Raw genomic sequence first — 23,397 nt, 5'->3', positions numbered from 1 at the left:
GTTGTGCTTTTCATCCAGTGATATTATTAAATCAAATAATTGTAATTTTTTTGCCTAACATTTTGTAAACAAAACATATATCCTTACCATCATAATTACAGGTGAGCTCTTGGAAAGCTATTTCATTTTTTTTGCAGACAGTACTAGATACGCTGCAGCCTACAAGCCCCACAGGCATGAGTAAGAAACCACATTTCTGTTTATTCTTGGTAGCAATCTACTAAACCCTCTACTCATGGAATCACCTAGAACAAAACTATTTCCTTGCTCTGAGGATTCACTCACCCTGTGGCCTGGTACAGTTGAATCAGAAATGGACTGCTATCGGTGTATTGAACCACGTCCAGCATATAGGATACTGTATAAAAAATTCAGAAGAAGGAATATTTCCACCACTTAATGCTATCTTTTTTTTTCCATGATGAAACTTTCATTATTACAACCCCCTATGGTTTCAAAACTTCTCCTTAGAGGTAAATGCTTAACTAAAGTATTATAGTCGGTTAAAATAAATGAATTAAACTCCTCCTGTCATTGTCTGTATTTGCCAGTATCAGCAACCATATCATTACTGTTACTGTTTCTGTCTAAATGTACTAAATATAGTCTACATGAATAAAAACTACAATGACAGCTACATGACCAGTAAATTTCCTTTGCAATTCCCTATAAGCATGATCAGAAAACCCATCAACACTGCTACCATGTTCATAAATGCTCTATGCTATTTTGTATTCCAAAAGGAAAGTATTGCCAGCTTTATTGGCACAGGTAGATAAAATGTTTACCATACAACCCATATCACGAGAGTTCATTTAGTGGCTTTGGCACCTGCTGGAGATGGCTAAGAGAAAAAAGAATGATGAGCTTTGTCTGCTGTCTTCTTCCAGGGTGAGGGTATGGAGGCCTGCAGGGAGTGTGTCTATCTCATGAGACATGGCAGTGATACTGAGGTTGCAGAAAAGCAGCAGTTGCTGTGGTATGTGGGTGTGCAGAAAGGCAGACATGTCAGTATGCATGTTAGAGCGTTTCCCTCACAGCACCACTACATGTAAATCTGGGTGAAATTATCCCTACATATGAGTGACAGGAATGGCTTAAGCAAAAATCCACCTTGGTCATACTATGATTATACCTCTGTTCCCTCGTTGTTTTCAGGAGGAATCATAACCCAAAGAGCTACAGCGATTTTTTTTTTCATCAAGAAGTATAGGACTCAACTGGTGAATGGACATGCCAGGTGTCCCCATTGTGATGCTTCATGGAAGAAAGGAACTATAGGGGAACATAGCTACTCAACCTGTAATCTCACAGTTTCCTTTACAGTAAACAGTGAACATAGCTGGGGAAAAAGAAACACTGAGAAGCTAGTGCTTGACAAACTATAATAAACCACAAGTACATGTATCTATTTACATACATATACATATATATATATATATATATATATATATATATATATATATATATATATACCCTCACACACGTCTATACAGATATATACAAGCGACAAGCGTGTATGAGTGCACTTGTAGGTGCAAGCATGTGCATTTGTGTCTTTGTGTTTATCTACATACATGTATAAACACACACACACACACACACACACACACACACACACATATATATATGTGTGTGTGTGTGTGTGTGTGTGTGTGTGTGTGTATGTATATATATATATATATATATATATATATATATATATATATATATATATATATATATATATATATATATTTGTTTTTGTTCACTGGGAAAAGTCTGACTGGGTAAAACCCATTTTCAACAGAGGCCCGGGGAGAAAACCTCCACATTTAAGTGGCAGGGTAGAAACATCTATATACAAGCTCATTTTGCATTATTTTTAAATATTTCTTAGAATAACATAGTATTTTAACACAAAAAACAAGAAATAAATTAACATAAATTGGCTAATTATTGAATGTAAAAATAAAATACAACAGCAGTTAATGTGTTTATTGCCAGATGGCTGCAACAAAAAGATCAAACTGAGGTGTTTTTGAGGTTAGTGTTTATATTTATGTATTTTACTTTGCTCCTCCTTGGATCACTTCTAGAAGAATGAATTTGTCCCAATGTGTACTGCATGCCAAATAGAAATAAATACAGGGATTCCCAATAACAAGTTTTTTTCTAATGATAAGCACTGTATTGATCCTTGTCCCTCAATTGTAGAGGGATAAAGTTCTGGCTATGACCCAGGCGACCAGAGCTTGCACAGCAGCTTGGGTGATAGAGAAGGAAGGTGAGGAAAGGATGGGAGTAAATAGCCAATGCCAGCTCACCCACACTGGGGGGAGGTCATGGAAGTGGTAGTTTGATTAGTTGTCTGCCATAGGAAAGTGGAGATTTGCAGGCAAGGAACCGGCGGTGGTGGTGCTACAGTAGCGTTGTCGCCTCACACTAAGACGCTGTTCGGTTCGATTCTCAGTTAGAGCTTCTTCTGTGTGGAGACATGCATGAATGGGCGTACCTTCGTTGAAGGTTGTGCATCAGAGCTGGCAACTCGGTACGTAAAAATCTACTGCCAATCATTAGCGGACCGGAGTTCCGCTGTGGCGACCTCTAACCGGGAAAAGCCAAAAAACACAAACAAACAGTGTTGCAACAAGGAATGAAGGAACTGCTACTCCCAAGCCACTGATGCCAGCTCTTCCTATGAGTGTGTGGAAACATGCATGCAAGGGCAGGAGCATAGCAGACCCTCACTGTGACATCAGGAACTTGTATCAGCCACTAGGGGAGGGGTGAAGACTTAACAGAAAGTGCTCAGCTTTTCTCTTTGATGAAGGTTTCTCTGTGGGCTCATAGACTGACTGAGGAGCAGACAGCCATTCAGTAGGTATTACGGTTGCAGGGGAAGTATGTCAGTGATACTGGATCTCTGCTATGAGCTTTCAATCTGCGAGATGGTGCAAACTGTAGCATGGGCATCTGCAAAGCCAAATGGCGGACAACAGGTTTTAGGAAAGGATGATGGTCTGTGGATGGCCTTAGTAAAGCTGCCTTCAGGCTTGCCTGGACAAATGCTCCTTCCACTTGTCTCTCTCCCAAGTCAGTGGTCATACTATCTCTGAAAGGAAACTAATGGATGCAATCATGGGCGGAAGGCTGATAGTCAGCAGATGGGAAGGTAAAACAGCATACAGAAAAAAATAATAAGCAGTGTTGTAAATGAAGAACTTAATTCATGCAGTTGTCACATCAGCAAGCTTGTTTAAATAAAAAAGATTTTAAAATAAAATTGTCTTAAAAAAATAAAATATGAACATTTAAAAAAATAATTCTTACTGTTTGCACAAACTTATTGCAGATTACTTTCTTGTCTCCCCTGCAAGCAAAAAAAGAAAACAATCACTATTAAAAATAAGCTAAACAATTAAAGTTAAAAATTATTAATGTAAGCAAACCTGGAACATCACATCATTCTTGTACACGACTTATACATGGTGATGTAATTTAGACCAAAGCATCATTTTTTTTCTTATTTTCCTTCATACTTCAACCTTAACAAGTTATTCAACTGCACTTAACCTGACTTTTTTTCTACAGAGTATATACACGAGTCTAAACAACAAAATTCACAAATAATAGTAGCTACTGTTAAAATGGTTAACTGTTATTTGTCATCATAACAACGGATGCAAATATGAGTTTTTTTAAGAATTTAGTTTATTTCTGTGTGCCCACATTTTCTCAATGACAGTTTTATATTCTGAAGCAAGTGGCCGTTTTGCTAGTACCATACTGTCAAACGGAAGTAAAAATATTATACTTACCTTAGTAATGTTTCTCTCGTGGGATCACAGAATATAGTTAACCAAAGCAGCCTGCAGTTGACAATAGCTCCACTGATATTGTTTAGTCATTTGGCAAAATATGCCCGTCATCAACTGCTTATTTGTTCCATTGTTTGACATCCCACTTTTACCCACCCCATCCCGCACAGAGTCACAATGCCTATACATACCCCATCACCAGTGGCCATAGATGAGGGACAGTTGGCGGGTGGTGGCATGGGACAGGAAAGTGTGGTGACTATGGCAAGTGTGTCTGTACACAGCAGCCATAGCCAGATGACCGGTGAAGTACTACACAGGCAGATGTACAGGGCTGCTGGCCAACATGTCCGTGGCAGAAGTACCACTGCAGGTGTCACCAGACGCATGTTTTGGGCCATCATGGAGGTACAGGCACGTATGGAACATTACACCAGAGATAGTCTCAGGCTCCAGAGGGTTACTCTTCTTACTGTATGTGACTACATCTGTGATCTTGCAGGTACCCACCGTTATTTTGCAGAGGTCATGGATAGACGGTTGTGTGAGATGGTGGGAATTCTCGATCGTGTGGTGTCTGTGGTAGAGCATGTGGCAAAAATAGGGCGTCAGCCACATGGCTGTAGGTCAGCAACACCAACAGGTGGAGGTCTACATGGACGTGCAACAACTCACGGCCGCTCCTGTAGTGGCAGTACCAGCACCAGCACTGCAGGAGGGATGCTGCCCACACCACAACGCAGCAGGCCAAATGCACATGGTCCTGGCCGGTCCCAAAAGGGACGTGGATTCAGCAGACAATTGTCATCATCAGGGGAGAGTACCATATCTGGGGTTCTGTCTGGAAGTGCCCGTGCAACCCCTGGCAGGCACAGTTCCTGTGTCCGTGGCCGGACATGGTGAACTGTACACTCTGCCATGTACAGTCTGCAGCTGTCCAACAAACTCCTGTATAGGCCAGCCACATGGCAGAAATGTGTGCATACATACACACACACACACATCACCAACACAGCTAGGGCACCTCCATACCTACACAAACTACGTCTGCACAGGCCATTTAATAAAGAACCTTCTAGCCCACACACATGATGTCAACCAAGTGGCTCAGCCTAGGCCTCTGGCAAACCCACAACACACCCTGTGCATATGATACCTGCGCCACATCCCTGTCATCCATACCATCAATGCAGGGACAAGCTAATATGGTTCTGATGCACAGGGTGCATGTACTAAGGTTTAGCAATGTAATGCTGTTTGACATGTTTTCAACTGGAATGATTAATGCTTACATGTCAGGGTGTGTAGCTGTCCAGCCATGAGGCATTATAGCTGTTATTAACACTGACTGTGGTCTCCATAATGTATGCAGTCTGTGTTGTAGGTGTCTGTGTGTCAACAGGATGTTGGTCTGCTGTCCTTTCCTACAATGGGTGTGGCACTGTGGTGACACATTGACTGTATCATATCCTGGGTACAGCTGAACACATGTAACAGGCCTGTATGACAGTTACTGCTACCGTCACATGACTGATAGGTCTGAGGCGTATATACAGGTGAGTGCAGGGTGGCTGATGTAAGCAGCTCTTCTACAGTGGACAATGGTAAGTATACTGGGTGGCACACACCAAATGTTTGTGAATAATACACACACACAGAGGCTTTGGTGTTGATGCAATACACAGATAATACTGTTCACATGGATGTACTTCATTTTGCAGTGAACTCATTTTGGCCTATGTAATTCCACCAAGACCAAATTGCCAAGACATTACATCAGTAAATAATCAGTCTGCCAGTTTAATGTCATTGACAATGGTATTGGCAGGGTATATGTCCTCTTCCCCAGTGTAGTGCAATCCTGGAGTTGGTAAACATAGGTGTGCTGGTGTGGGTGGTTCAGCCTCCCACTTTGGAGGGTGTGGGGTGGCGTAGAACCACACATAGTGTGATTAACAACTACTTAACATGTTAACATAAACTGTACAGTATAGCAGCACACTAAGCGAGGGGATATGCACAACAATATCCCCAATGTGGGTGGCTGTGCCCACAACAACCACACCCAACTATATATATCAACTCCAGTATTGCTGTACAGGTGAGGTGTGTCCCGAGCTTCCTGTTAAGTGAAGAACATCACCAGGCCTTGTACAGTATGGTAATGGGGGATGTACTGGGTGTTAATAAACAATACATAGTATGGCATACTGTCATATACACATTGACAAACACATAAAGTCATAGACACATTTGACAGACCTGGGTTTAGCAGTGCTAAGTTGTCAGTGAGTCCATACTGTTACAGAGTTTTTCCACACAGCACATGCATCATTGGGCTGGATAGTGTAATCAGTTGATGGAGACAGTGGTCCTCATACAGTAGATCTTGGGATGTGTACTAGGGGTACCATGGTGTAAAGACAGTATACCAGCACCAATACCCCACATTGGATATTTTACTCACTGAAATGCATGATAATGCTCTGACATACCCACAATCACACACTGACCAGGACCGCAATACAAATCCTTGTTTATCTAATCAGTGCCACTGCAGGGATATGCATTTATTGCAAATGCCACAGGGATAGTAGGGTGAGTTGTCATGGCTCTCCTAATGTCAGCAACATCACCACCCCTTATAATGTATGGCAAGCTTTAGTGTATTTGGAGAATGTGGCCAGAGAATGCTGTCTCCTACAAATATGCACACACACACACACACACACACACACACACACACACACACACACACACACACACACACACACACACACACATTTGCCAGGACTTAGTGGGTAACCCACGCCTATCTACCCATTTGTAGTACAGTGTTATGCTGGTACTGCAAGCTCCAGGTAGCCCACAGGGTGAAGAGTGTAACAGGGTACATTTAACGTCAATTACAGCAGCAGCAGTCCTTTCTAAATATAGCAATGTGGGGTGTAGTGGGTGAGAAGGCCATCAGAGTATTTTCAACTATATGTTTACAAACACACAGACACTGTTATTCTCAGTAATGCACATTGACACATTTGTCAGTACTGAGGTCCATAGGTGCAGGTGTTCCTAGGAGTGTTCCAGGCTAATGTTCATGGAGGGATGAGAAGTGTAAGGCATGTGGGTACACTAGTATCATGCCACCTGACATTTGTCAGCAGGCCATCTATCAACCAATGCCACTTGAGTGATCCCCAGGGTGACAGTTAAGTTCAACATCAAATCATCTGTTTTTATCTTGCAGAGGGCCAGTGAGGTACTTTAAATGACGTGTATGCAACATATATTGCATAACATGGCCAGTGTCTGGGTTAGGGACTTGTACCCAAGCATGTTCTGTTGACTGTGGTAGTCTGGTTGAGGTATCCATGGCATGTGGTGCATACATAATGGGGTTTCCTAGATGTGGCATTCATAACACAGCTGGGCAGACATGTCAGTGTCAGTCAGTCAGAGATTGCCTGTAAGCAGCCAAGATGGATAGCTGACATCTGTACAGAGGACAGACAGGAATTAGCTAGCCAATAGGTTATGCATTAGGATGAATGTTTTGACAGATAGATGTCTGACATTGATAGGTATGCCATTACTAAATGACAGCAGTCCTCAATGACATGTCCTAAACACATAGTAGTCTACAGTTAATATCAACGTATCAGATCAACATCCAATAGGAGATACTTAAAAACATACAGCTCAAACACCAAGAACACGTTTAGTCAGTACTCACAGTCCAGCTTTGCATGCAGGGGTTTATGGTTCCAGTACTACAATCTGTGATCTACTCTTACTTGGAAAAGCACTGTTAAAAGTAGTAACATAATAATACAGTACATGCAAGTGTGACTACATATAACCTGGGATACTACCCATGTATGACACACATACAACGACAAAAGATTGTGGTACTACCCATGTATACTCAGGTATCCCATACAGTATATTCACACCCCTTGCTACTGTAATGACAGCACATAGAAGCATCTTATGTACATAGAATTAAATACACTTATTAAATATGTCATTACCCTGGTATGTTATCAGACTGGAATGTGATCACTGGTTACCAGGGCTGAGCTATGATTAGCAGGTGTAAGCATTGCTTAAACATACATGCTAAGTAGATTTGCACAATGGTAAGTGAAGCCTACATGGTGTAAGCAAAAAGTCCATGACACTGCCAAAAGATACACCAGACGTTTATTACATCAAAGACATACTGAGCGCTTTCACCCATTATTCCATGGGCTTCTTCAGAGTAAAGTGCCTAGAAACAAAACTGCTGTTGTAAGTTAATCTATCTTCAATTAATCAATCAATTAACAATTAGCTGATTAAGCAGCAACACATATTGAATAATACTATCAAGTACATTCCTAAAATGTTAATCACATAGCAACAATGACATACATATAAATATAAAAAATATGAATGTTAAAAATAACATAGTCACTTGCATTGTTGAATAATTAAAACAATATAAAATGCTAAAATACTCTGAACTACTTCCTAAATGTGTGGTTCCCTATAAATAAGAATAATAAAAAATCTCATTCAAAGTATATAATGTTCTAAGGTATAACTTGTGTGAAAATAAATATAAATAAGAAGTTATGTACTCACCATAACATTCCATGTGAGTTGTTCATCTCACCTTCATTCTTGACTGATGGGTTCAGAGCCGATCCCTCGGCTCTGACATGGCCATATGCAAAGCTCGAGGTCTTCCAGTAGCTTGAGGACAAGCCCCTTATCTCACAATGTACTGTGAATTACCTCAGATCTTGTTTGCTGTGTATACTATAAACATATGTAATAGTTATTCCTCTATAAAGTAAGAAGACATTGAGCAACCAGGATGAAGCAACATCTAAGTCAACTATCAGCCAGGAGGGGGTAGGAGGGAGGGACATAAGAATGAACGTGAGATGAACAACTCACATGGAACGTTATGGTGAGTACATAACTTCTTAATGTGAAATTGTTCAATCTTGCCATTCATTCCTGACTGATGGGTAGCGTCCCAAGCACCATCGATCTTGGGTGGCTCACGGGAGTACATTTTTCAGGACCGTGGACCCAAAGGATGCTCTATCCCTGGAGGCCTTATCCAGTTTGTAATAAGTGATACAGGAATGAGATTTTGACCAAGTGGCTGCTGCACAAATGTTATCAAGGAGAAGTTTGGCTGAAAATGCAGTGGATGTAGAAACTGCTCTGGCTGAGTGAGCTTTAATCTTGTGTTGCAAGGGCATATTAGCAGCTGAATAGGCAAAAGTGATACAATCAGATAACCATTTAGACAGAGTTGTTTTAGCCACTGGTTTGCCTTTCCTGGATTCAGAGAATGAAACAAAAGGTTGTTCTGATTTCCTGAAATCTTTTATTCTATCCAAATAAAATCTGAGCTGTCTGTGAACATCAAGATGGTGCAGCATAAACTCTAATTTGGTGGAATGATTAGGGAAGAAAACTGGTAACTCAATAACTTGGTTAATATTGGTTTCTGAACAAACTTTGGGCAAAAAGGAAGGATTTGTCCTAAGAGATACTCTGTCAGTATGAAAAATCAAATAAGGAGGGTAGATAGATAAAGCCTGAAGCTCTGACACTCTGCAGGCAGAAGTAATAGCTACCAGAAAAATGGTTTTCCATGACAAAAATTTGAGGTCACAAGATGATGCTGGTTCAAATGGAGTGAGAATCATACGTGAAAGCATAAAATTTAGATTCCATGGAGAACAGGGAGTTTTTACAGGTGGCTTCATATGAAATGTCCCCTTGAAAAAAGTTTTGGATAACTTGTGGGACATGATATTTAAACCGTCAACTCCAAAATGAAAATTAGAAATAGCAGCCAACTGAACCTGAAACTGTTGCTGCTGCCACTCCTTTGTTAAAGATCATAGTCACAAATTTTAATATGGATGTCAGTGGGGCTTGATAAGGATCATTATTATTCTTAGAGGCCCATATGGAAAATCCCTTCCACTTACTAAGATATAATGCTCTAGTTGACGGCTTATGAAAAGACAAAAGGATCTGTTTTGTCTCACTGGAAAGGTTATGAAGCCTGGCTATGAGGGGAGCTGGAGCAGCCAAGCTGTCAGCTTCAATGACTGCAGAGAAGGATGAAGGTCCCCCGACGGGTGTGTCAGGAGGTCTGGAGCTGGGTCCAGAATCCAGGGATCCACCAAGAGATGATGATGAAGGAATGGGAACCAAATCTGCTGAGGCCAGTGAGGGGCTATAAGGATGATGGTCCTTCCCAGGGATTTTGCTTTCTGTAGAACCTTGGGTATCAATGGTATTGGTGGAAATTCATACAGGAAACCCGGGGCCAATCGTGTACGAGTGCGTCCCTCAGGGCTTCTCCTGGAGGGGGAATCAGGGCAAAGTAGCTTCTGCATTTTGTGCTGATGTGACTGGCAAAAAGATCACAGCAAGGCTGGCCCCATTTGTGGAAAATCCTGTCCACAATCTCTTTCTTGAGGGACCACTCGTGTGGCAACAAGATTGCCCTGCTTAGTTTGTCTGCTATCACGTTGGATCTCCCCAGGATGTGCATTGCCAACAGAAAGCACTGGGAGGACAAAGCCGACTATCAAACTCTGACGGCTTCTTGGCAAAGGGGGTAAGATCTGGTTCCCCCTTGCTTGTTCAAGTACCAGACTACTGACATACTGTCTGTCTGAATTGCAATCGTTCCTAGAGGAAGAGAGTCCTGGAAGTAATGCAACGCCATAAGTACTGCTATCATCTCCAAGATATTGATATGCAAATGTGACTCCTGATCATTCCATGTGCCTTGGGCAGTCTTTCCCTGAAAATGCCCCCCCACCCTATCAGGGAAGAGTCCATGGTCACAATGGCTACTGGAGGGGGTAGAACAAAGGGGCGTCCTATGGTGACATGAAGAAACATCAACCACCACTGGAGGTCTTTTTTGCAAGAGCTTGTAATCAATATTGTGTGGTCCATGGGTAGTTCCTGGTAAGACCATTGAGTGAACAACAGCCATTGAAGGATCTGTATAAGCATTCTTGCTAATGGTATGGCTAGGATTGCTGCAGCCATCATACCAAATACTTTCAGAACTTCTGAAACTGGTGCTCCAGCTTTCAATATCAATGTTCTCACATGTTGACAAAGAAGAAAGACTCCTTCTATTGGTAGTCTTAGAGTGGTGGTTGAGGTGTCTAGCTCTACCCCGATAAAAACGATATCCTGCAATGGTGACAAGGCAGACTTTTCTGAGTTGACTGTAATGCCTAGATGACTGCAGAGTGATAGAGTGTACTCCCTTGCCTGAATAAGTTAATGCCTGGTGATGGCAGTAAAGAGCCAATCGTCTAGGTACAGAACCACCTGGAATCCTAGATGCCTCAGGTGAGCCGTAACCACTGCCATGCATTTGTTGAACACTCTGGGGGCTGTAGTGAGGCCAAAGGGCAGGGCTCGAAACTGAAAATGATTGTCTCCCAGCCGGAAACGCAGGTGATCTCTGGATGGCCTGGCCATCTTTATATGGTAGTACGCATCCTTGAGATCTATCGAGCACATCCAATTGTCTTTCCCTAAAAAGGGAAGTATAGACTGAAGCGTGACCATCCGGAACTTCTCTTTCTTTACATATTGGTTCAGTCTGCTGAGGTCCACAATGGGTCTCCAGTCCCCTGCTTTCTTTGGAACCAAAAAGAATCTTGAGTAAGTTCCGGATCGTGTTTTGTCTGCTGAGACTGGCTGGACGACTCTTATTTCTAGCAACTTCGGACCTCTATAGTTGCCTGTTCCTTGTAACTGGGTGGAACGTCTGGGATTCTCCTTATAGACGGAAGGGGTGTGGCGAATGGTATGAAGTAGCCTCTGGAAATTATACTTTGTACCCAGCTGTCTTGTGATTCTTTTGCCAGGTGTCTGGGTACAAAGATAAGCGACCCCCCAACTGCCTCCAGAGCAGGACAGTTGGGCCTCCTTTCAGGAGCGCTGGTAGGGTTGCCCAGAGAAGTGATCTCTGTCACCTTGATGTTGCAGACCCCCTCTGCCGTGAGGGTGGCATCTTCCATTATTGCCCCCTCCTTTGCCCCTGGAGGGGGCATTCACCACGTGTGTCCTGAAAGGCTCCTTGGGCTTTCCAGAACTACATTATCCCTCCCCTTTCACCTTTGGGATAAGGTCGGGTAGGGGTGGAAAAAACAGACTCCGACGGCAGACAGAGTCTTTCCCTCCTGTTCACACCTAATCAAGGTTTCCTTCACTTTAGGCCCAAAGAGGGATGAGCCATCAAAGGGGTTGTTCACGAAGAATGACTTGAAGGGCTCCGCGAAGGAACACAAGCACATCCAGGAATGTCTTCCAAGAGCGATTCCTGTACCCACTCCCCTACTCATTCCATCAGCTGCATAGGATATGAGACGTATGGATGAGTTGACAATGGAATTTAGGGTAGAAAGCTGGGCAGCAACTTTATCAGAGGCACCTGTAGCCACTGTACCCTGAAGAGTATCTCCCAACTCCATAAGGAGATCTCTTTGTAAGCTAGTAAAATGGGTTAAGTACTTCAGTGAATGGACAGCAAAAGTCGCTGAACTGAACATGCATTTCCCGTATCTATCCATGATCCTAGACTCTCTATTAGGAGGATGGATAGACGAGGAAGTCTCAGACATTTCCTTTTTGGAGGCCGCCACCACCATGGCATCAACAGGAACTCCTTTGGTTAAGAATGTTTTGTTTGGTGGGGCTGATATAAACTTGTTAGGCCTCCGAGGGACAGGCTCCATGGACTCCGGTGACTCCCAAGCCCTTCAGGAAACCAACTGCATGAGCTCATCGAAGGGTGGAGACACCCAAGAGGTGGAGATTTGAGACCCAAAAGCCTTCAGGAGAACTGACTCATCCTCAGTAGGATTTTTGGACTGCCAATCACCCTTATGCCTAAGGATCTCAAGTATCTCAGCAAAGGAGTTATCCTCAGAGGGGGACCATGGGGACCTTTCTGAGTCAGTATCAGATGTTAAAGACTCCTGTGGGGAGTCCAAGTGTCTCCTCTTGCACAATCTCTTCCTAGGAACCTCCTCAGCTGGGGCTTCTGGAGAGGTCTCGGAAGAGCAGGGGGCACCCTTTGGAGCTACTTGGAGCTCTGGGTCTCTACGTTTAGACTGGATGACGGAAGCAGAAGCAGACACAGGCACTTTAGGGGATGAAGAAGCAAGGCCTGAAGTTGAGGATGTCTTGGGAGACAAAGCTCTCCTCATGGCATCGAAGGCACCACGGCTCCGATGGGAAAGAATCGACGGATCCGAGGGAACCGTCAAACCCTCCCGCACTGAGGCAGTGGGCTCCGAGCCTGAGGTAGAAGCTGATCTCATCTGAGCCGAAGCCCCGAGAGGGAGAGTCGGCATCAACAAGTCGGTTCGGCTATCCTCTCTGGATCCAACTGGAGAGTGTCAGCTCCTAGAATCCCCGGTCGGCATTGAGGATGTCAGAGTGGATGGAGATGAGGACACTGGAGCAGGCCTCGACCCCAACAGCTGCACGATCAACAGGTCTGATTCTTCTGGCTCTGAAGACCAGGCATGGCTCGGAGGAGGAGTAGACAAAGCAGGAGTAGTGGTCTTCAGCTCCGAAGCCGCTTGGGTCAGAGATGACAACAATTTAGCAAGGCCTGTGCCTGAAGAAGCTTCTGCACCAATCAATCCATATCCACATCTGAAAGGCTGACAGATGACCTCAATAAATGAATAGATGGTGCCGAATGGAGCAATGGTGACTGAGGCACTTCGGACACTGGCTCCAAGGCTGTGGACTGGCTCCAAAAAGAAAAGACAGTCAGCTCCAAAACCAGTGGAGCCGATGTCTCAACAGATTTTTTCAACTTTTTTGATTGTTTGGAGTCCTTGGATTCAACAGATGACTTGAAAGACTTAGAGGATTTGCTAGCAACATCCTGGTCACTCAATGCCTCTTGAAAAGGGTGTTTTAACAACCCCTTGTCCATTAATTTCCTTTTCCTCTCTAACAGAACCCTGGAAGAAAAGGAATGGCAGATAGCACAAGATTCTTGCAAGTGGACAGCTCCCAAGCAATAAACACATGTAACATGTCCATCAGTAGCTGACATTTTCTGGTTACAGTCCAGACATTTTTTTGAAACCGGACTTTGGATGTTTTTCCCCATCATCCACCATGATACCACTCTGAACACACGTGGATCAACAATTACTGTAAAATTAGAAATAATAGGCTCTAAACACACACAAACACACAGAAGAGCCTAAGATAAAGGTATCCAAAAACTGCTACACTATACTAAAACTATTATAGAAAAACTATCTAAACAATCACACACACAGAAATGTTACACTATACTATCCAAAGATAACTAGGCAAAAAACAAGGTCAATATTTAAAGAGATGTAATATGTAGAAATATATATAAAACACACAGGAAGGGAACTGCAATGGAGCTATAAGAGCTCAATATCTAACTACCTATATGCAAAAGTTATTAAAAGTATATACTAAAGTACTAAATAGAAAACTTTTAAAGATTACTGGCCTGAGCTTTCACTGGAACCTCCAATCAGATGCTGTGGCAAACTAGATCTGAGGTAATTCACAGTGCATTGTGGGATAGGGGGCTTAGCCTCAAGCTACTGGAAGACCTTGAGCTTTGCATATGGCCGTGTTGGAGCCGAGGGATCGGCTCCAAACCCATCAGTCAAGAATGAACGGCGAGATTGAACAACTTCACATTATATGTTTATATATAAATAAAATAGATTCTATTGTATCAAATACAATTTGTATCTAACTACACTGCTGATCAAAATACAGTCATTAATACCTGGTGGTTTATTAACTTCTAAACGAAACTTGCCACAAACATTCTCTCATTTCCAACAAAGTCTTAAAATCACCACCAGCCTCAGTCTTGGGTACCCGGTCTATTACAAAAAATAAAAACCTTTTGAAATTTGCACATACTGTACTATGTGTAAACAGGGCACTAGTTCCTTTTTTGTTTTTAATATCCCTGTTGTGTTCCAGAATTTCTTCCCTAAGCTTACGTATAGTTTTGCCGACATAAAATGCCTGGCAGCTGAGGCAGGTGGCAAGATAAACCACCATGTCTGTATTGCAATTGCAGTGCCCAGGACACCTTAGTGTTCTATAGTAATTTTTCACCTTGACATACGGACCGTCATTTATAAACTTACATGTGTTACAGAAACCACATTTCCCCATCCAAGAAATGTTATTATATGGGTCCACGGAACCTCTTTCTAATAACTCTTTTAGGTTCCTACCTCTACTATATGAAAAAATAGGTGTTGGACCCACTGTTTCCATCAGTTCCATAGAAAATATATTGTCCCAAATTGTTTTCACAATCATCCTTATCTTGGGTGCTGTATGATTATATTCCAATATCATAACTGCATTCTTAGAAAAAGTGCTTTGCTCCATCTCCCTTGTGTTCTCCAATTTAACACCTTCTCTTTCAATATTAAGGAGAATTGGTTGATAGAGAGACTGTCTTTTGTTACAAATCTCATTTGGGATTCTAGATAAATCCTGGGGATAACCCCTGTTCCTAAAAAGATACATAAGATAATCCATTTCTTTAAAAAAAATATCATCCTGACTAACCGATCTTGAAACCCAGACCATTTGCCCTTTTACTACATTCTTCTTTAGGGTATGTGGGTGGCAACTCTCATAATGTAGAAAAGAGTTACTGTAGTTTTTTTTACGGAAGATGCTGGAGTTGATTTTCCCTTCACATATGTATAATAAAATGTCCAAAAATTCTATTTTATTTTTACTACAATGACTGGAAAACCTGAAACACCCAGTCGTATTACCCAAATAATCAAACTCCAACAATTCTTGCTCCGTACCCTTCCATAAAATTAATATGTCATCCAGGTACCTTAAATAGGTTAACATTTTGGGTGTAAATCTCGAATTAAAGACAAACTGTCTCTCCCAAGCAGCCAGAACTAGGTTTGAGTATATGGGGAGACATCTTGCCCCCATCACCACCCCTTCAGTCTGCTTGTAAAACTCTCCATTAAATAACATAAAGTTGTTCAACAAGGCCATCTCCATCATTTCTACCATTAGTTCTCTTAAAAGATTGTGTAATTCCCTAAACACATTCAAGCTGTTACCAAAAAAATTCCAGACCTATCTCATGGGGAATAATGGAGAAAAGTTTTATAACATCGATTGTAACAAACTCTTTATTAGCTTTTAAGTGTATATTTCAAATAGTATCCAAAAAATGCCAGGAATCCCTTAGTATATAGAGGGTCTTTTCCAAAATTCCCTTGCAGTTCTGCTGCTGTTCTGGAAGCCAGAGTTGTAGTTGTGTCATTAATTGCGACGTGCATACCTCTATCCCCCTTAGAATATTACATACCTTTGAATGAGATTTTTTTATTATTCTTATTTATAGGGAACCGCACATTTAGGAAGCAGTTCAGAGTATTTTAGCATTTTATATTGTTTTAATTATTCAACAATGGAAGTGACTATGTTATTTGTAACGTTCAGATTTTTTATATTTATATTTTTATGTATGCCATTGCTGCTATGTGATTAACATTTTAGGAATGTACTTGATAGTATTATTCAATATGTATTACTGCTTAATCAACTAATTAATTGTTAACTGATTGACTAATTGAAGACAGATTAACTTACAAAAGCAGTTTTGTTTCTAGGCACTTTTCTCTGAAGAAGCCCATGGAATGATGGGTGTAAGCGCTCAGTATGTCTTTGATGTAATAAATGTCTTGTGTATCTTTTGGCAGGGTCGTGGATTTTTTACTTATTACTTGGTGTAAGCGCCTTTTCATTTAACCGTACGTTAGCACCGCTTATCGTTGCGCAAACCTGCACATACCTGCTTACAAATGCCTCAATTACTCTGTATCCAACAGCCCTTGTTCTGCCGAGCAACAAAATAATCAGCCCTTGCAGGTCTTGAACCCAGGACCCTCTAGACTATAGTCACAGCACTTAACCACTAAGCCATCTGATCTGCAAAAATGTCTGTTGCTTTTTCAAATATATAATTTAGTACACGAACTGAACAGTAGTGAACAACTGCTTTGACTACTACAATTGGTTACCCCTTGTTAGTGAAAATAATGTTGAATCAGTCATGTTTTTATATCTAAATATACACGTATCTGATAAATATGGTGGGATACATCTGAGAAGGTAAATACAACACTCATGTTTACACATAACAAGGATACAGATATATGTAGATATATGTATATATATATATATATATATATATATATATATATATATATATATATATATACATATATATATATATACATGTACATACACACACACACACACACACATATATATATATATATATATATATATATATATATATATATATATATATAAAAAACATATGCCCATAACACGTAGTGGAGTCATATCTCAGCACCATAACTCTCAACTTCTTAGTGCAAGGGAACGTAATGTAAGTATTGCAGTTACAAATGTAGAATGTTGCTACAATAACAGGGGTTGTGTAGGAAGGCTCTTCTGAAACTGACATGTACGCCATCAGTTACTGACAGACATCATAAAATCATCATAGTGAAGTACCAAACAAAACATAGTAGTGATCCTGTGGAATACAGCAGAAATATGACCAATAAACGTGGACAGTCTGAAACAATCTGGTCAGTCCAGAGGTATACACAGAACCCCTTAGTGCAAGACATGTGGACCAAGCCTGACAAAGGGGATGTTTATAGACATAAAAATGGGGATATATCACAAATACTGCAGTAGATAAGCTCACACAGTTGATGCATTCACACCCTCCTGTCTGTCCTAACACATATTAACTGGAGGAGCAGAGGTCCCAAGCCCACATACTTCCCACTAGTTAGTGACATACATCTTCATAACATCCCAATGCTTTTTCAGAAATACACAACATGTATGGTGGCCAGGCAACAGTACATCTGACAAATATCTGGACATAACATCACACTAGATAAATACACTGAGCTTCTAGGCATGTCACCAAGCACTGTCTAAACTACAAGCAGACTGCCACAACACTAACCCAAGTTTCCTATGGGGGAATACACATGTAATTGCAAATATAACAGGCACTACAGGTATGTAACAGCACGGAGTAACAGACACCAGTGTGAAAGTGCATACCCGCAACCAATCTCAACACAGTCACATTATGGTAAGCCTAATTAATAGTACAGTATATGGACTTTGTGAACAAAACCATTCTCATATTTGCCACTCACACACTAAACCAACATGTACTGGCCCAATTCACAGTGTAGTCCGATGCCTGACTGTGGTATGGGACATGTCTCAGTCTGACCCTACAAACATACACACTGATAGGGTACTAGAAACTGGAGCAGCATGCAACATCAGATAGAATAGGACCAAGAACACTGACATCTACTCCAGTCTGTACACAAGCCAAATAACATATTCACAATACAGTGCTACACAATACTGACACTCTGTCAACAATCATCATAAGTACACATACCTCACTACTGTACAGACTACAACAGAATGTCCAGGATTTGTCCTCAAATATAAGGCCTCCTATACATAACATGTCTGGCAGTCTGATATATCAATGACCTGATATCCGAAATGATGTCAGTAAATAATGATAAATTGTACATATGCACATCTTACTGCATGACATATGGAAAAAGGGTGACAGACTTGGGGGACAGAGCTACAAACACATGGCCAATACTGACATATTGCTGTGATAAACTGAGAAAATTGCTGGTGTAACAGGGTTTGTTGTGACATATCTCTTCTGAGGGATATGAAGTCAGTAACACACATGGATGTCACCATTTACTGACTGCAATCATTAAAGCATGCTACTGCATTTCTAAAGACAGAAAATGTGTGAGTAACACACCACAACTAAGGCTCCAAACTCTAGCCAATCTGCAGATAGCCCTACAGTTGAGAGTTTCCTCAACCACATAACACTGTCATGCCAGACTTTAAATCATGCAGAACAGCCACATCCACAAACCATGTTAAACCAACATTAGTTCAAATGTAGAACAGCAATACTTACATTCTGTCCCCATGTCTGGAACATCCCCCTCCAGTTTGTTGGCCTGTCTCCACAGTGTTTGTTGTAAGAGGTATTTCCAACTACCCTCTGTGATGCTGTTTGTTAGACAGCCACATGAAGTCCTGCTCACAGTGAAGGAAAAGAGCCAACAGCCACATTAAGTGCTTAGTTATAGGAGTATGTTTCCATGCAATTGGCTATAGGAATGATACCACAGCTGTCCCATATGCAATTAGCAAGTGGGGAACTCCAATTCATGCACAGGCCATCAGCTGATCATGAGCATTACCTACAAAAGTCAAGATGTTGCCTATGTAAAACAGATATATTTTTCCACATCTTCCAGAGAGGGAGAGAGAGACAGAAAGAAAGTAAGAAAGGAAGAGAGAAAGAGCCAAGCATGTCTGTGTATGATCTATGGGTGGAGAGTGGTCTCTGGGTATTTTAACGGTTGCCTATATTGTTTACTAATCCATACTGTCGCATAGTAATTGCACATGGCAGTACACATTTATGGCTTTGGATTGTCTACAACCTCTACAGTGTTTGACAACTGTTGGCCGTGTAATGTGCACATTGGGACATATAGGTCCCCAATATAATAATGTAGCAAAACCCGCATTGCAATGGATCCTGTCATTATACAATCACCCCCAACACCCACACAGGATGCTGATGACACACACACACACACACACACACACACACACACACACACACACACACACACACACACACACACACACACACACACACACACACACACACACACACACACTTGCCAGTACTGAGTTTCAACCCCCTACCTGGCTATGTATTGCTATTACAGTGTTAAGCAGTTTTCGCACACACCACAGAACTTACATGTTGGAGAGCTGTCCAAAGGTATCTTTGAAGGTAAGTGACATCAGCAGCATTGCTAAAGGAGGGGTAAGGGAAGTGCAGTAAGTGTGAATGTCCACAAAATCAGGTGTCAACAAAGACACACACACACACACACACACACACATTATCACAGTTGCCAGGACCAGGATTAGAAGTCCAACTTAACTAGTTTGCTACACTACAGTATTATGCAGTGATCACAAGCGCAACACAGCTTATAGGGCTGAAACTTGGCCAAAGGGTTATTTCAAGGTTACTGACATCAGCAGGCATGCTAAAGTAGGATAATGGGAGGTTTAGTGAGTGTGAATGGCCTCAAAATCATTCATCTCCACACACACACACACACGCACAGACACTTGCCAGTACAGATATTCATAGGTTCACTGCTTCACAGGTGTGTAGTAGGTAAATGGGCCTGACGGCTCTACAAGGCTAAGCCAAGGGGATACCTTGGCATCAGGCCACATGACAATAGTCCCCAGTGTGACTCAGGGGTGTAGTCCCTGAAGTGGTCCCCGAGGGTGGGTATTGTATTCACCATTCACTAAACTCGGTTTCTACTGTGGGTGGCCAGTGATGTGCACTGCTTCCCATATATGTGATGTACATTCCATAACATGGACAGTGTCTGGATTGTGCACATGTCCCAGATGCATGTTCTTTGACATGTGAAAGTGTACTTGAGGAATCTGGGGCATGTTGTGTTACTGACCTCATCTGATGAGACCTGGCTATGTAACTGAGGTTGTGACTGCACCTACATCAACAGCATGATACAGGTATTCAGTGGAGTTGGTGGCATCTGTCCATACAGGGCATGTGTATAAAGCATGGTATTCCCTTTGTGGGGTACATTTGCAGAATCTACAGTTGTTGCAGGCATCCAGTGGGGAATATGGCAAAAGGGCCACGGTACACATTTATTTGGCTACTGAGGGGATGGAACAGGGTGCCATGTCCTTTTACTTACTGGATAACACACAGACTCAGTCAGGAGATGTACACATCAAAGTACTTTCTGATGTCAGTGGCACTGTTGTGGTAAACAGGTATGTAATCCACTGCTATCACACCATGGTTACTATCTGGGAGGCAACATGCAGGGGAACTATCAATATATTGGTTGTTGCCTAGCCAAGTGTGTTTGTGTAAGATACACGGGTGGATAGTGTTCTCTGAGTAATAGAAGGGTTGCCTATATTGTTCACTAATCCATACTGTCACATGTAGAGCTGTGGACTGTCTACACCAACCTCTCCAATGACATCTGTTGGCCTTGTAATGTGGACATTGTGACATATACTAGGTCCTCAACACAACAATTTAGCAAAACCCGCCCCACAATGGATATTTTTATTACACAATCACAGCAACCCCCACACAGGATACTGATGACATACACACACACACACACACACACACACACACACACACACACACACACACACACACACACACACACACACACACTCTTGCCAGTACTGAGAGTCAAACCCCTACCTAGCTATGTATTGCTACTACAGTGTACTACATTTACCACATGCACCACAGAGCTTATAGGATGGATGTTGTACCAAGGTACTTCTAAGGTGAGGAACATCACCAGCTCTTGTAAATACTGGCACTGGGTGATGTAGTGGGTGAGAGATCCCAAAAATAATTTTAAACTGCACACAAATTTCTATTTGCCACGGGTGAGGTTCAAACATCTATCTAACAATCTTTTTGGGCCATTATGTTACACATTTACTACATTCACCACTGACCCTACGTGGTTTAGGGCTGGCAACAGGTACGTCTAAGGTGGAAGATATCTGCAGGACTGCTAAAGTCAGGCAAATGAGATGTGTACTGGGTGTAAATGGGGCCAAAATCCTTGAGGTACAGACATACATATGTAGACATATGTACACAGACACACACTTGCCACGGATGAGATTCAAACCCATACCTATGTAGTTATTGCTATTACATTGTTCCGCATTTATGGCACGTGCCATGGAGCTTACATGTTGGAGAGCTGTGCCAAGGTATCTCTGAAGCTGAGTGACATCAGCAGCAGTGGTAAAGGAGGGTAAGGGAAGTGTTGTAAGTGTGAATGTCCACAAAATCAGGTCTCTACAAGGATACACACACTCTCTCTCACAAAAACACTCACATTTACACAGTTGCCAGGATCAGCTTTAGAACTCCTACCTAACTAGTATGCTACACTGTAGTATTATGCAGTTGTCGCAAGCGCCACAGAGCTTATATGTTGCAGAGGTATCTTTGAAGGTGAATAATAGCAGCAGTGCTAAAGGAGGGTTAAGGGGAGAGTAGTAAGTGTGAATGTCCATAAAATCAGGTACCATCAAAGACACACATACTCCCTCACACAAACACACACAGTTTCACAGTTGCCGTGTCTGGGATTAGAACTCCTACCTAACCAGTATGCTACACTATAGTATTATGCAGTTATCGCAAATGCCACTGAGCTTATATGCTGGAGAGCTGTCCAAATGTATCTTTGAAGGTGAGTAACAGCAGTAGTGCTAAAGGAGGGGTAGGGGAGAGTAGTAAGTGTGAATGTCCATAAAATCAGGTATAATCAAAGACACACACACACCCTCACACAAACACACACAGTTTCACAGTTACCATGTCTGAGGTTAGAACTCCTACCTAACTAGAATGCTACACTATAGTATTACACAGTTATCGCAAGTGCCACAGAGCTTATATGTTAGAGAGCTGTCCAAAGTTATCTTTGAAGGTAGTAACATCAGCAACAGTGCTAAAGGAGAGGTAAGGGGAGAGTAGTATGTGTGAATGTCCATAAAATCAGGTATCATCAAAGATATACACACTCTCTCACACAAAAAAGAAGTTATGTACCTACCATAACGTTCCATGTTAGCTGTCTTCATCTCGCTATCTTTCTTGCTTGTTGGGATCGGAGCCGATCCTCGGCTCCGACTCGGCCATCTTCTATAGCTTGAGAGCTGTTTACTGGCTCGAGGCTACCCCTTATTCCATGATGCTCAGCGCTAGCTACCCAGATCTCATTTGAAATAGCTAACCCAAGCAATAACTATAGAATGAAACCCTTCCAATCTGCGGGGTAAACCTAGGTGTCATAAGCTCTAAGTCAGTAGAGAAACAACCAGAAAACACTCAGCCAGTGATGCCTGAACTACTCTCGGTCCAATAGGACAAGGGGATGGAGGGAGGGATGCAAGAAGCAAGGCGAGATGAAGACAACTAGCGTGGGACATTATGGTAGGTACATAACTTCTTTATGTTAAGTTGTCAATCTCGCCTTTGTTTCTTGCTTGTTAGGAAAGCGTCCCTAGCACCTACAATCCTGGGTGGCTCAATGGAACAGACTCTTCAGAACAGTGGAACCAGAGTTAACTCTACTCCTGGATACCATGTCTAACTTGTAATGAGAAATAAAGGTATGAGGATTTGCCCACATAGCAGTGGCACAAATAGAGTCCATGGGCAACCTAGCCTGGAAGGCTACCGAGGTGGCCAAAGCCCTAGTAGAATGACCTTTTGGTTTGATAGCCAACTCTTTGTTTCTTAGTT

General features: G+C 42.0%; 1 protein-coding gene across 2 annotated transcripts in view; it reads right to left on the bottom strand.

Annotated features, from left to right (window-relative positions):
• Window positions 1-23,397, bottom strand: part of IFT172 (intraflagellar transport 172) — a 3,348,311-nt gene that overhangs the window by 3,015,132 nt on the left and 309,782 nt on the right. For both annotated transcript variants that reach the window (XM_044075467.1, XM_044075468.1), the window contains exon 4: window positions 3,313-3,352. In XM_044075467.1, coding sequence (XP_043931402.1) covers window positions 3,313-3,352 — 40 coding nt within the window. The remainder of the gene's footprint in view (window positions 1-3,312; window positions 3,353-23,397) is intronic.

Source organism: Protopterus annectens, chromosome 6.part1 (assembly GCF_019279795.1).
Source record: "Protopterus annectens isolate FY-2018-M chromosome 6.part1, PAN1.0, whole genome shotgun sequence".
Lineage (NCBI taxonomy): Eukaryota > Metazoa > Chordata > Ceratodontiformes > Protopteridae > Protopterus > Protopterus annectens.
This window is presented reverse-complemented; position numbering and strand designations above follow the sequence as displayed.